A 14529-nucleotide genomic window follows, 5' to 3' on the forward strand; every position below is an offset into this window, starting at 1 on the left:
TGCACGCTCTGCAGCTACACCTACCAGCCTCTGTTCAGCTGTGCCTCTTTCTGCAGAGCCCGAGTTGACAAGCAGCAGCTTCCCACCAGGGCAGTTGTTGCTTTCCAAAAATGTTTTGAGTTTTTTTTGGTTTTTAATGTATATTCCATTTTCCTTACTGCTCCAGGAGCTTTAGCTGTCAGCAACACAATCAGAGCATCTGAGCCATAGTGACACGTGCCTAGCAGAACTATGAATTCGCACATAAAACCCCTGGAGTTTAGTATTTTTTTCCTCACAATGGCTGTTATGTGCTTTACAGAAACAGAAATAAAACTATGAGGATCATTTGTGTTTCATATGTCTCCAAGAATTAATTTTAGGGTAAGTTCTAACACAAAAATAATCTCTTCAGTGAGAAAAAGGACAAGAGCATGAACTGCGAAACACAGGAACGTGTGCTCTACTTCACAGCAACGATACCGGCTACAACGGCGATTTGTCATGAAGGTAGAAAAGTCTCTGGTCCACCACCTGTGGGGAGCATGGCTGTGCAGGGTTGGGCCGGCTGACAGCTCCTGCCTTGGATGGATCCCTCGTTTGCAGCTAGTGTCACTATAACTGCAAGTTTCCAATACAATGGGACTGCCAAACCACACACAAGACCTGAACTACATCTTCTTAGAAAGCAGCTAGTAAGGACACTCTATCCACTAATTCTCTGCTCTCTGAAAGCCCTGCCAAGACATACAGTACCTTACTGGAGCCAACTTTGGGCCTCAGACATCCAAACCTGCCAAGCAGTGCCCAACCACAGCCTGTCCTCAATGGGAAAGAGAAGCAGGCTCCTGGGGTTCCCCATGAGGATTTCCTCCCAGCCTGTCTTACCTGTTTACACTAGTTGTAGGAAGGTGTTAAACTCCAAGGTGAAGCTTTCTGAAGAATGCTATAGCAGATGACAGAGAAAACCCGTAAGCAGGGCTGGCATCTTCGCTCTGCAAAGAGGATGCACGTACTGCCTCTGGAGCAGAAAGCCCCGCTCTCCAAGATTCACAGCGTGATTGTGGGATGGCAGGCTGACAGAGCTAACAAAGACTCAGGCTCACAAACATGATGCCTCTGCAACAGAGGTGACTTCGGCAGACACGATTAAAGCATTCAAACAGCCTTTAAAGTAACCCAAGGTAAAGCTGGTTTTTCTCTCTCACATGACAGAATTGTGACATTTCAATCTGTTCGTTCAGCTGGATACAAATTGAGAAAAAGACTAATTCTTGACTGAGTGACAGCCAGCTATGGCTGCCACACGACACCGTGCCACGCAGTTTCCATCTGCTTCCACGTTCACCCTGCGACCCACCAGCACAGGATGATGCGGGGGCCCGTGCCCGCCGCCCCCTTCGCCCCTCGCACTGCGCTCCAGTGCAGCCCCGCCACTGGCAGAGCAGGGCTCAGAACGGCGACAGCAGCAGGGAGCCGTGCAGGCTGCTGAGAGCCTGACCAGCCCCAGCAGCAGCTCCCACCCACTGCTGTGGGGACCTGCCAGGAGCACGTCCATCTCCTTGCAAAAGCACTAACCCCTGAGATGGAGCGCAAGCGAGGCCCAGCTTGTCCAGCTGTGGCGGCGCAGGGTGGGCCAGTGGTGCTGCCGGGCTCCAGCAAAAAGTACTGCTTTTTCCATCTCCCTGACCTATTTGTTCCTACATAGAGCTGCTGAGTTTGCTAATCAGTATTAGTGAATTAAGGATATGCTTCCTGCTTCGGTTTATCAAAAGCATTACACTTTGGCAGCTGACTGGAAGCAGTGTCCACAGCAACATCCCTTGTTTCCACCTCCCAGCACACCCAGTCTCATCACCTGGGAAGACCAAGTGAAAATCACCACGCTTCAGATACAATCCCCAAGCTGTCTATTCTTGCTTTCCCACATTGACGGGGGATTTTTCATAACTGAATCTCTACATTTGTTCACGCCAAAGGCTTACTCCTTCCATGGGTCCTATCAATAAGTCGTAGAGCGCACGGAGTGGGGGTTTGGTGAAGGAATTCTGCCTCCTTGGAAGAGATGATGTTCCATCCTTAACAGGAGACATGGTGCTGCTGAACAAACTGGTCATGCTCTGACAGCTCCTGTGGACAAAAGGAAAGTGAGAGGTTAGTTGCAGAAATCTGAGGTCCACTACAGGTTGCTCTGACTTCTCAACACTGACGATGAGTCAGTCCCTGTCCAGCCAGAGGACTCTGTTCCGTAAGACGCTTCACGGCAGGGCTTTAGTCTCCCCTTCAGCTTCACACTACAATGAAGATTAATGGCAGGGTGAACCAGCTGCAGACAGCATACTGCATTGCTATGGAGTTTCTCTACAAACTCTAGTGCCTGAAGTGCTGTTCACAGTTTTTGTCGCATACCTATGTATAGCTGTTGTGTGCAGGCAAACATGAGACCCATTAACAATTGGCTACAATCACAGGAAGATTTGCACTTGGATTTTGCACCAACTAATCTACATGGTACCAGAAGGAAATACAACAACAGACGAACAACAAGGCACGAGGATTACCCCTGCACTTGCTGCCACTCCTTTGAAGCGCTCCATGAAGTCAGATGTGAGAGCTGACCCAGAGCCCATTTCTGAGATTTCCAGAGACAGAGCACTGCACGTGCTCTACTGGCATGACTAGCCACCAAACACCGTCATCCAGAGGAGACTGAGATGGCATGGCTACAAAAAGTCACTGTCCTGTTGAGGAAATGATGTTGCCCCATTCTGGTCTCACTAATCCAGCAGCTGTGCTCCCCAGAAAGGTTATCCTTGGCTTGGTGCCATGAACAACCATTTTATGTGAAAAGGATAACTTTCCAGCAAGTTTTAACAGGTGGGCCTAAAGAAAAGGCAGGGAGGGAAATAAGACATTGAACAGTAATTGTAGCGCAAGGTCTGAAGTGTAACCAGTCACACCACTGGGGCTGTTCAGTAATGAACACAGCAATCTCCAGCACAAAAGGCCACCCATGAGGCAACACATGCCCCGTTACCCTCAGGGTGCCAAACGCATTCAATGGGGAGTTCCATGAAATCCCAGTCCAGATCACGCTCTGATGTTTCTGCGCAGAGAAAGCCTCCCTCCATTCCTGTCTCTATGAAGCACAGCGCTCTTTTGCCTCTCAGACGCATTCCAATGCTATGTGCCTTTGCCAATTTACACACCAGGAAAGCAGCTATAGTTTCGTGATTTACGACCAAACTCACACATTTTGTGAGGACACTAGTCTGCAATGTCTGTTTTTTTAAAGAACGTTTACTCAGAAGAAATACCTTGTGCCTGTTCCTTATTTTTACCTCTCACCTGGATCAATTCCTGGAAATTAAAAACTCTGCTTTCCCAATCTCACACATTTGCCCTGAACCCTGCGCTCAAAGCACACCCCTCTAGTATATCCTGCCTGATACACCAGCCCAGAAGGGCAGGGCTACCCCACCAGGTACCCTGGAACCAGTGGGCTCACAGAGCTGTAGCCCAAGCCCAGCAGCCCCAAGCCCCCCCAGAAGCGGCCACTTGCCAGCAGGCGGCAATCGCCAGCCTCACCAGCTGCATCAAGCACTTCAACACACTGACTCACTGAAGGGAATAGCAGCTTGATTACTCTCATCACCAGAGCCTCTTTCATCTTGATTTCGCAGCCAAGCAGCTCTAGATTTATTCCTTTGCCACTCGGATTGCTTTTTATTATAACAAAACCAAGGGAGTATCATAAATCTCTCACATCTCTTGCCTCTGTGTTTGTGTATACAAAGAAGTGAGAAAATCCATAGGGGGAGGATGGACAGAGATCTTTTGCAGCAGGCAGAGCAGACCTGGAGCCCTGGCCAGCCCACTCCCTTTCCTCCCAAACCAGCGCAAACAAATGGCTCTCCAGGTGGCTTGTCAGGCATCTGAGTCCAGGTGATTTCAATGTGACAAGAGGGAGACATTTGAAACTTTTGGCCAATCACCCCTTCTACGCAGTGCCAGTGCTGGCTTCTGGGATGCTGCAGGGATCGTTTCTACCTTGCTCTTGCAATGTAGAGGGGTCCCTGTATTTCTGGAACAGTAAAATCTCTCATTTGGAAGCCTCTGCACAGACTCCGCAGTGCTGCTTATTTATAACTCTTCGTATACGGCAGCCTGACCTGCAGCAAGCAGAGGAAACAGCACAAACTGGGACTCAGGACTGCCTGCATGCATCAGCGCTAACTCTGCTCCTGCCTTTTGTCTTGGAGATGCAAGAACAAAGCAATGATCCCATGACAGCCTCAGAAAAGGGGGAGAAAGCCCATGTCATGCAAGCCTTGAGCTCAGACTGATTTGGCCTACCACCAGCCTCACAGGGCTGGGGTCTGCTTGTAGAGGATGAAGGTGTTTCCAGGCAGAAAGGAGGGGTTCATATCGGAATCAGCACAGAGCTGCTCCTGCCTTGGCATTCACTAGGATGCTGGACAAGTCAGGTACTACTCATGACCAAGCAAAGCCATTTTGGAGGGCTGGGAGTCAGACTTACTGCTGCAGTGGTCTGACAGCCTCAGGACAATGGCATCCATCAGGCCTGTCATTCTGCATGCCATCCTCAAACAGACCTTTCCTAGAGATGCAGCCCTGAATTCACATTCAGGGCCCTGACACACTCACACTACCAAGCTGTGGGAAGCTGCAGAAAATATTCAGATATGGCCTCGTGTGGATCCTTTCAGGGATCTGCAATTACCTCCAGAACCCACCAGTGGTTGCATAAAACCCACAGACCACCCAGCACTCTCTCCTTGTGCGGTCTGCTCTTGGGCAGCCACTGTGCTGCACCCGGTATGGTGGAGAACCAGACAGGTAAGAGACTCTCCAGCCACCGCTTTCCTATCTGCCTTCCAAAGACCTTGCTTGGTCCCGGGCCAGCCAGCACCCCTGGTACACCCCATGCTCTGGAGGGGGTCAGTTGCACGGTTCTCCAGGGCAAGCTGTCAGGCCTCCGAGGGCATTAATAGGCTTCAATGACCCTGACCAGCCTGAACTGGGGCCTTCACAACACACCCTGGCCACGGGCCCAGAAACTCCATTTAAGCTGGGGCCTGGGCCTTCAGTCTCTGCTTCAGCTATGTTGCAGGTATGCTTGCCTCCAGCTCCATTCCAGCCCTGCCTGTGCCTGCCCACGAACCCTGTCGATCCAGAGCCTGACCTGCTGACTAACATCCCCTCAGCCCTGCCCGCTCCCGACAGACTGGAACACCATCAGCAGGCTCTGCCTGACACCATTTACCACCACCAGACCTGACTTGTACTTGCACACCTGGCTTGACCTCAGACCTACCTCATCACCAGGAACTCACTTGATGAGCTGGACTCTTGGCCAACTCTGGCTGCTGTCCCCAGGTCTGCCCTGCTCACTTCATGGGTACTGTGGGACAGGGTCCTTCCTGCTGGCGTGGTCACTGCCTGCAGCCTCTGCTGCTGTTCCTGGCTCCCCGTCCATCGGGGAGCAGCTGGCCCTCGCTGTGTGACGACGTAAACACAGCCAACGGGGCCAAAATCAACAGAAAGGCAGGGTCCCACACCAAGAGGAGGGGAGACATGCTCAGACATCACACAATGGTTACCAGGATCAAACCCTGAGCAAAAAAAAGATGAAACAGTATCTTGGCAATAGCCATGTTTCTACTGCTGCTGAGGCTCCACATGAATTGTAACCACTGTCTGCTAGATTCCTCTGGCTGGATTCACAAACTTTGCTCTTGCTGGGGCACTGAGCTTGCTCTGGAAATCTCCAACTATGCTTGTAGGACTGGCCATGGACCCTGAGCATGCTGACTCTGCTGGAAAAAAAACCAAGCTCTTTGCAATCATAAGTGGAGCTGGAAGACAGCAATGGCCTTCGCAGAACTGAACTTCACATCTCAAGTTATATTGCTCCTTACCTCCCAATTTGCCTTTTACAAATCCTCACCATGCTGCATTGCAAAAATTGCCCTTAAGAAAGTGTGTTTTACCCTTTGAGCAGCATCAGGGCTGATTCTCCTGTCTTCTGCAGGTACATGGAAGGAAGACAAACTGTACTCCCATGATGGTGGAGAAGCCAAAGAAAACGTGGGGGAGCTATATTCAGGTACAGGCAGTGATCAAGTCCCTTGCTAGAGCAGAAGACGACTATCAGGGAGCAAATCAGATTTTAATCTGGAAACCCAACAAAAGTCTGAGCCCTAAGGAGTAGAGAAAACCGGGGCTGCATAAGACACGAGTGACTGGGACTATCTTGGGGGCTGTATCAGTGGCATCCACAGCTTAGACAGCTATTGCCCAGTACTGAGATCACTGCAGCATCCCTTCAGTGCTTCCTTCTCCTCCAAAGTCCATTTCTTCTTTTCTAAGAAGAACTGCCAAAAAGTTATACTATTCGCTGCTTAAAAGCCAGGTTACCTGATGACAGCAGCCACAGGGCACCCATCCCAAACCAAGGGCTTCCTTTCAGTCACCTGCTTGTTGCCAGACATGGAGACTGGATGGTTCCAAACAGCCCCAGCATCTCCAGGGCCTCATTTTGTAACACAGGACCTCAAGAGTATGTGCAGTTCCTGTGTGTGAGGGAACCTGCATTGGCCCCAAGCCATGCAAACTCCCTTCACATCTCCAACATTCAAGCACCAGATGTGAACATGCATCCGGGCCCCATGTGCGGAATGCCGGGCCTGCCTTGACAGTAGAGAAGACAAGCTCTTACTCTCAGCTCCAAGTAGGCCCTACTCCTCTTTGTCCCCTGCAGTGCAGAAGCCAAAGCAAACAAATGCCATACCTTCAACCACTGCTCGTGAGCCACAGTCTTACCATTCTCTGAAGCACTACCGCAGCAACAATCCACTCTGCATTGACCTACAGCTACATCAACTCACTCCAGTACCAGCTAGCAGAAAAGCACAAAGGAAGTGAGCTGGAGCCTGGAGCTGCAAGATCACAGCTCTTACTCTTGCTAACCATTCAATTCTGTTGCTTAACCAAAGTCTAAGAGCTCACAGTTCCTTGTTAGAGGTCTAGGCCAGTGCACAGAAATGCTGCCTGCTCCCATTTTATTTCTTAACCTGCTCTCTTCCATGCACATTTTCATCTGCTTCCTTCCTGAAGCTTCACGGCTCTTGCAACAACGTCTCCTTGCTGTCCCAACCCTGGTGTGCTGCATGCCATGAGCCACAACACTCCCTACACAGCTCAATTACAAAGAACCACACAGTATAGCCAGCTAACGTTTTCTACAGTGCCCTTCTAAACTCTGTAGCCTCCAGTTTGATCGCCTATGGGACTGGAGTAGATATTAAGTGCAAGAGGTATTCCAGCACTTGAGCAGGACCACAGCATCTGCTCCAAATCCAGGGCTCAGCAAGCCAGGTGCAAAACAGATGTGGCAGCACTAGCTCTGCTACTAGACCCCCCCCACAGTATGCCCTGTCTGCAGGCAAAAGGTGGGCGGGCAGGCAGCCTTGCAGCAGTGTCTTCTCATTCTCTTCATCAAAGACATGGCTGCTTCTAGTGCCCGTCCTGAAGCTCCTGTGAGGGTGCTTTTAACTAAGTTCCCAAGTTGCCCATCCTGAGCTTCTCCTAAAAGCTGCCAACTAGTTGCCTGTCAAGGCAGCAGCAATAAATTCCTGGATCTGGGTTTGAGGTAATGCTCTTGGCTCCTATGGAGCAGAAAGACACAGATGCTGCACATACATCAATATAATATACACAATATTTATAACAATACAGCAGCTTGACCAGATATGCTTGTGGATTCTGGAAAGAAAAACAGGCCAGTTGTTGGTGCCAACAGGCAGCTTCCAGTTTCATGGGGATGCTGTTACGGCTCTCAAGCTCCAGTGATGGTTCACAACACTGCGGCTGATTGCATTTTCTTTTCCAGCTGAGAAAGGCCCACGGTATCCAGCACTCACAACCATGCTGGAGCACAGATCTAGCCAGAAACCCTGGGCTGCGTCATGCAGCCCCTCTGCACTGGGGGAGTGGTAACACTGGAAAAATTCTGACTTCAATTTTTGTTTTGAATGCTTGCCCTAATCAGCACAGTAATGTGAAAGACTGAGACCTGATCAAGTTGTTAGAGGCAGAAAATGAGTGGAGACTGTGCTGCTAGCACAGGCTTGTAACTCTGGAAATGCAGCATATTCCCAGCTAACTAGTACAACAGTTAAGATCAACAGAAACAAGTATTTCAATAGTAACTGTGCAGCAGAGAGCTCCAAGCTCCACACATCACAAACAGCAGGGACAAAACAGTTCCCCTGCAATTGTTCATATAGTCAAAGACAGTGCTTGGCCAGAAGAGCAAATCTGAAATGGTTGCCCCCCAGGACAGAGTTAACAGTTAACAACTGCTGACAAGTTCTTGCTGGCTATCACCCTAAGCTATCAAATTCACCTAGAAATGCAATGAATCTACACCTACTCTACACACTCTGCACCTCCCAAACGAAGCTACTGAGTTCTTAAGTGAAATACATAGTCCTATCTAGGTCTCTGCCTGTGCCTTGGGTCCTCCCTCCCATGAGAGGCACAATGATGCTTTCATTCCTTGTCCTTCCTCCTTCCAACTGAAAATTTCTATTTCTAAAGAAGGAAGCAAAAGGATCCCATGCCGTTCCAGGGCTTCTGTGTCCCTTGCATCCAACACTTGAGGCTGTAGAACAAAGCCAACCCCCAACAGGCCACCTATATATGGAAGGCCACCAGGCACTCGAAGCTCCCAGGCTGCATGCAGAGGCAACACTAGGTGGTAATGGATTCTAAATCCTATCAGGAGCAAGATGTAGAGCTCTCCTGAGGTGGGGAGAAATTCTCACTGCATCGCATGAACACAAAAGAAAAGAACAGAAGGGAAATGCCTATGGGCCTCTCTGCTCAAAAGGAGAGAGTGCTGCACAGTACTAACATATGAACCTCACTTCTAAAAGAGATGCTTAATATTCCCCATACATCCATGGCGTGAAGAAGGGATGGTTACTGCAACTGTAAAGGATAGTATCAGTTTTCTGCTCTATGCCCCCACAACTCGGGGCAATAGGGAGACCACAAGCAATGGCACTGGCTGCACCCAAAATTTGCAATGTGGAGAGAAGCCCATCACCAAGATGTCTCATTCTGCTTGCTGATCCCCACAGTGCAGTGCTGTATTCTCACCTGTTTAAAACGTTGTTCCTGCTAACCATCCTCAGGAAGCCAGTTGGGTCAGTCATTGAGTTCAGCTTGTTATTCATCTCCTCAAACTGCTGGTCCATGATATCCCCAGCTTCACTCTCAGTCTCACTACTGGCACAGGCTCTGCATGGGGAACAGCAGGGTGAAGGAGTCGTTGATGCAAGACAGAGCAACAGCTTTGTGACAAATGCTCAGCCAGTTTGAGAGAAATGTTTTTCAGACACAACCTCAAACAAATGCTAAGGTCAAATTTCCCCTGGATTGCACCACCTCCTCCTGTTAGGCATACAAAAGAGTAACAGCCCCATCCCCTCCTCTTCTTCTAGGCATTCTTCAAGGTTTTAAGTGGCACAAACTAGTAGAAATACAGGACCCATATTCCCATGCACTGCAGGTATGGACTTTTGACGCCGTAGCACAACACAGAAAAGCTGAGGTCTGTAGAAGACACCAACTCGGCCCTTGATTTGCCTAAGAACATGTGTTAAGTGCATCCTTTTCAGATTTCCACAGTAACAACTTGAAGCTCTGTATGCTTCTTCACTGGCAAAGTGCAACATAAAAAAATAGAGCTATGTTGCTGCTCCTATTATACAAACAGGGAAAGCACAGAGAAGAAGAAGTTACTCTATCAATGCCACTAGGACAGCAGCAATACAGAGAGAATTCAAGCCCAGTATCTCTAAATTTTCCATCTCCCGACATTAATATATAAATTACCATCTCAGTGTAGATTTTCTGTCAAATTGCTGTTAGCATTTTCTCTTGCTAAAAGCAGAAGTGAAACACAACTATTGTATGTGCATCCTTAACAACTCCTCCCTTTAATCTGATAAATAATTTGCATATTATATGGCGCATCACAAACCCTGGAATTTGTACACTTAAAACTGAACCTGCTATGCTAACTGCTGAAGCTTCCTTGCATCTCATTTCTGTTTCTGTTTGGGTTTCTGACAACTTGGGCCTTTCCTCACAGACACATTTTCCAATAAAGAGCACATGAATTAAATCAATGCACAACACGTACTCATGCAGGTAACTAGAGCTGTTCCCATGTTGCTGTATGGACCACAGGATATCTTGTAAGTATACTTCCAGGTCAAAATAATTTAATAATCTGAAAGAATAAGCCCTCACAAAAGCCAGTCACTTCATGAACACTGAAATGGGACTAGCTGAACAACAGCCAATGGTGGGGGGCGGGGGGGGAGAAAAAGGGAAAAGGATGTCAACAGCTGCCTTCTGCATGTTCTTCCTCCAGCTGCAGGCACACCCAGTTTTGAGTCCTGGCACAGTTTTGAGTAACACTCACATTGAGTATTTGGTGCTCCTTAAAGAGGAAAAAATCTCGAGTTCGTGAACCCAAGAGAGCAGGCCACATGTTCTCCCTTAAGAGAAAGCAGTCTGTCCCAACACAAGTTCAAGCAGACTTTAAAGTCTCTCACACTACTTTTTTGCAAGTATGTGTTATTTGTCAGCTTAATTAGACCAGCTGAAATGAACCACTTCTAGCAGAAAGCTAAGGGTGCAGTATGGAACTGAACACCACCACAGCGAAATCCTGATGACACATCCCATGACAGCGTCCCTTCCTATCCAGGAGCAGAAAGTGGGAAGATGTGCCACTCTGGAGACGCAACAGTACCTATAAACATGTTTACACCATTACGGAAGGCAATGGCACTTAAATTTGAACACAAAAGCACACCAATACAGTGCACTTAAACAAGCTTTGGACTGAGAAGTCAGAGTGAAACAAAAGTTTTCACATGTGTACTCTATGTATTTAAATCCCTCTGTTCTTTGCTGAAAGGCAGAGAACAGGTTCCAGGGACCGCAGATGACAGCATCTCCTGGGGGTCTGGTGTGCTGGAACATGGCAGCAGTCAGCAATGCTGTAGGGAAGCACTTCGTCCATGTGAGGAAGAATTTCAAAGCAGAACATCACGTTCACCCACATGGAACAGACAAGATTTGTTTGTTTAATTCCCTGCATATAATTTTGAACTGGGGAAAGAGCTTCTGCCTGTGATCATACCACACCAGCCCAGTGATCTCATTAAGCATTAAACCCAGAATCCTTAACCAAAAACATACCACCACGATCACCACGCAGAGAGGAGGAAGCTGACATCACAGTAAATCAGAAACTCATCCCAGAACCTAAAGACTGCAGGACTCCCTTCTTTTCAGGAAGAATCTGTGGTGACAAACGGTGAATGGAACTGAAAACAGTATCTGCAAATCTGCTACACAAGGCCTAACTGCAGATTTCGGTTGTGCATATGCGTATCTAGAAGGTAAGATTCAACCATCAACATGCGGAGATAAACATAACCTTCTGAATCACACAACCCTGACACTTTAAGAGAAGGGCAGGTGGAACCAATTCAGTCTGGTTTTTTTTCCCCCTCTTGTCCTTCCCATCAGCATTCACATCTTGGAGGGAGCAACTCTGTTCTCCCTGAAAGAACAGAGAGCTCATGGTCTATATGCACATACAAGACAGAACTGGATGAAGTGTCAACATGCGGAACACATCTGCAAAACTCAAGAAACATGAAGGCTGGAGGGAGTAACTTCTGACATTTCCTCTAACAGGAATCACGCAACTCACTTTCGAGCAACACTTGAAACATGTAACTCGGAAGGTGTGACTGAAGCTAACAGCAGCAGAAGTCTATGTAAGTTTATGTAAGAAACCAAAAACCCTGGATACCAGCACCACCACCAAAGATGGGCCATTTCTTAAATGTACCATTCATATGTTAGCAATAATTTCATTATTATGATCATTCAGATAGCAGTGCTTACATGCTCATAGCTTCTCAGGGCTTTAATATGAAGCTACTCCCCCATCTGTTCCCTTATGTTTTGAGTACTCAGCTGGCTGAAAGACCCTTTATTCTTTCTCAGAGTACTTAATATAAACCCTAGACTAACAAGCAGGTTGTTACTACTCACAGTGAAATGAATAATCCAGTCAGCTGTAAAAAATTTTTGTTTCCCTTCAGAAAGTCACCTTTACAATCATAAAAGGTTTTGCACCTTTTCAGAAAGTACAAACCCAAAACGCATCCAAATGAGACACAACTGTAAATCCAACACACAGAGATGTGGGGATCACTGGAGACGGCTGCCACTACTTCTAGTTTCCAGCCATCTCAACATTATGAGTTAAGCACATGCCCATCTCCGCAACGCCTGTTGTTTACAGCACGCAGCAGACACAATCCTGCCATTGCTTTTGTGAGACTGGTGGGTAATTTCACACAAGCTCGGATTGAGTTCAGGACAAAGAGCAAGTCCTCATGTAAGTCTAACCTGACTGCTGACTGTAGGCTCGCTGTGCCAGATGCACCATTTTGGCTACCGCTAACTCACCTGTTCATGCTCAAAATCTGTTACAGATACTGCCACTATTTCAGTAACACTTAAAAGGTCTGCATTAGTCAGACTGCATCCCCAAATCCCTCGTCTCACCGGATGACTAAAGTTCATCCTCCCCCAATGGCAATACCAAATGCTCAGTGACTCTCCAAAGTAACTTCCAGACTCCAGTGTCAAGCTCGGATAAACAGGATCAAACACCATGTTCACCAGAAGTTTTCAGAATAGTAGCATAGATTTTTTCAAATTGTTTTGTATCTTGTATCATCACTTAAGGATAACTGGTGTTGTAATTACAAAAATGTTTATAGAAAGCAGTAGAACAACCATAAAGGAAAACAAACTCATCATGCAGCTGCCCCAAGGGAACACAAATCCTCAGGAGAGAAATTAAACCTCAGATCCCATGGCTTTATCTATCTCCTAGCTGCAAAACCACACAGATTACTCTAACATCGCTTCCCTCCTTGGAGACTAGGGCAGTGAAGCAGAGAAGTTTTCTTCTAGATACACGCTGTCCATCTGAACTCAGATTCTTTCACCTCTTTCTTACTAAGTTTCCTCTCTTGTCTGGAAGACCAATGCGTGGCTCATTTTAGGTTTTTCTGGTTTGGGGAGAGGTTTACTTTCCTCCTCCTTTGCAACCTGGCCAGGTCAAATATGGCCACAAATCTGCTTCATTCTGCTGTCCGCACCTTTTACAAAAATACCATGGGTTAGGGTTATGGACTGTAAGGTTCTAGGGCTCTGAAGCTGTGCCTCAAAGATTTTGATCTGTCTTCAGTTTGTCACTGCATGAAGACTCTGGGACTGTGTAATTTGTTTAGCTCTTACAAGATTAAGTTAATTTTAACGATAACAGGGGCGTCTAAAACAATCTTAGCAGATTGCAAAAATCTGCAAGTCATTTATGTAGCAGGTGATGGGCAATTTTTGGGGCAGATTCCCACTAAAAGTTAAGAAAAAAGCATCTTGTGTTCTTTAGGAGACTGAAGCAACAGCCATCCTGTCAAAACAACAACAAAAATCCAACCACCCCAAAACACAGCAAAAAACCTCGAGATTTCCTCCCAAGCTGGCAGTGTTCTGGACAAGCTCTTTTCTAGTAGTACAGGTAACAAACTTTTCTATTGAAGTTGGATATAATGCCAATAATAGCACTTAGGCCTCAAGACATTATGTAAACGTAGACAATTATTGGGAAATTCATTCCATTCATAAACCGCATATAAATGTTTAGCCAGCTGCCAAGAATTTACAAACAGCACACTGATATACAGATCACTGATTTTGCTGGTCTTTTTTTTTTTTCATTTTAATGAGCTTTCTTAGCTAATGACTCTGAGCTGAAATCATACTAGGCCCAGCCAGTGTCATTTTGCAGATTTTTTTCTTGACACTTTCAAAAGTGTTGCAATTCTTTTATCTCAGATGTTCCCGGACAAGCAGGAATAATGGCTGCTTTTCAGCATTTTGTATGCTTGAGTGTGAACACACTATTTCTGTTCAAACTTTCTGCTATTTCAGACCCTGCACAGCCCAGCCCACACACGCCGGCCATATTCCCCAAGGGCAGCCTGCAGATACTCAGGGCTCCCCTTACAACACATGACTTCTCTGAGGAACCAGAGAAAAGCCATTTGCTGCTCTGTGTTGTGGCAGCACTGGTCCTATCCCCATACCCAAATCAGAGAGGTCCCAAAGACTTCGCAGCCCTGACAGAGAAGTGGGTTATCAGAGAAGAGAAATGCTGGCGCAGAGTGGGCAGCCCCAGGCCAGAGGGCTCAAGCAGTCCTCTGGACAGAGGGTAAGCTACAGAGGCAATGCCATTGCATTGCTGAGATTGTCCCAGCTCATGTCTCTAGCAGTGGCCTAAGATGGGAGAGCTGCCGTCTCTCTTGGAGAAGCTGGACAACAGCAGCAAGGCTTGGACGGGCCTCAAAGGTCGCA

General features: G+C 47.4%; 1 protein-coding gene across 4 annotated transcripts in view; it reads right to left on the reverse strand.

Annotated features, from left to right (window-relative positions):
- The window catches only part of TTC28 (tetratricopeptide repeat domain 28), a 179702-nt gene that overhangs the window by 22267 nt on the left and 142906 nt on the right, over positions 1-14529 (reverse strand). For all 4 annotated transcript variants that reach the window (XM_075434966.1, XM_075434965.1, XM_075434967.1 and 1 more), the window contains exons 12-13: positions 9169-9309; positions 1965-2109 (exon numbers count right to left, since the gene is read on the reverse strand). In XM_075434966.1, the coding sequence (XP_075291081.1) occupies positions 1965-2109; positions 9169-9309 (286 nt within the window). The remainder of the gene's footprint in view (positions 1-1964; positions 2110-9168; positions 9310-14529) is intronic.

Source organism: Opisthocomus hoazin, chromosome 13 (assembly GCF_030867145.1).
Source record: "Opisthocomus hoazin isolate bOpiHoa1 chromosome 13, bOpiHoa1.hap1, whole genome shotgun sequence".
Lineage (NCBI taxonomy): Eukaryota > Metazoa > Chordata > Aves > Opisthocomiformes > Opisthocomidae > Opisthocomus > Opisthocomus hoazin.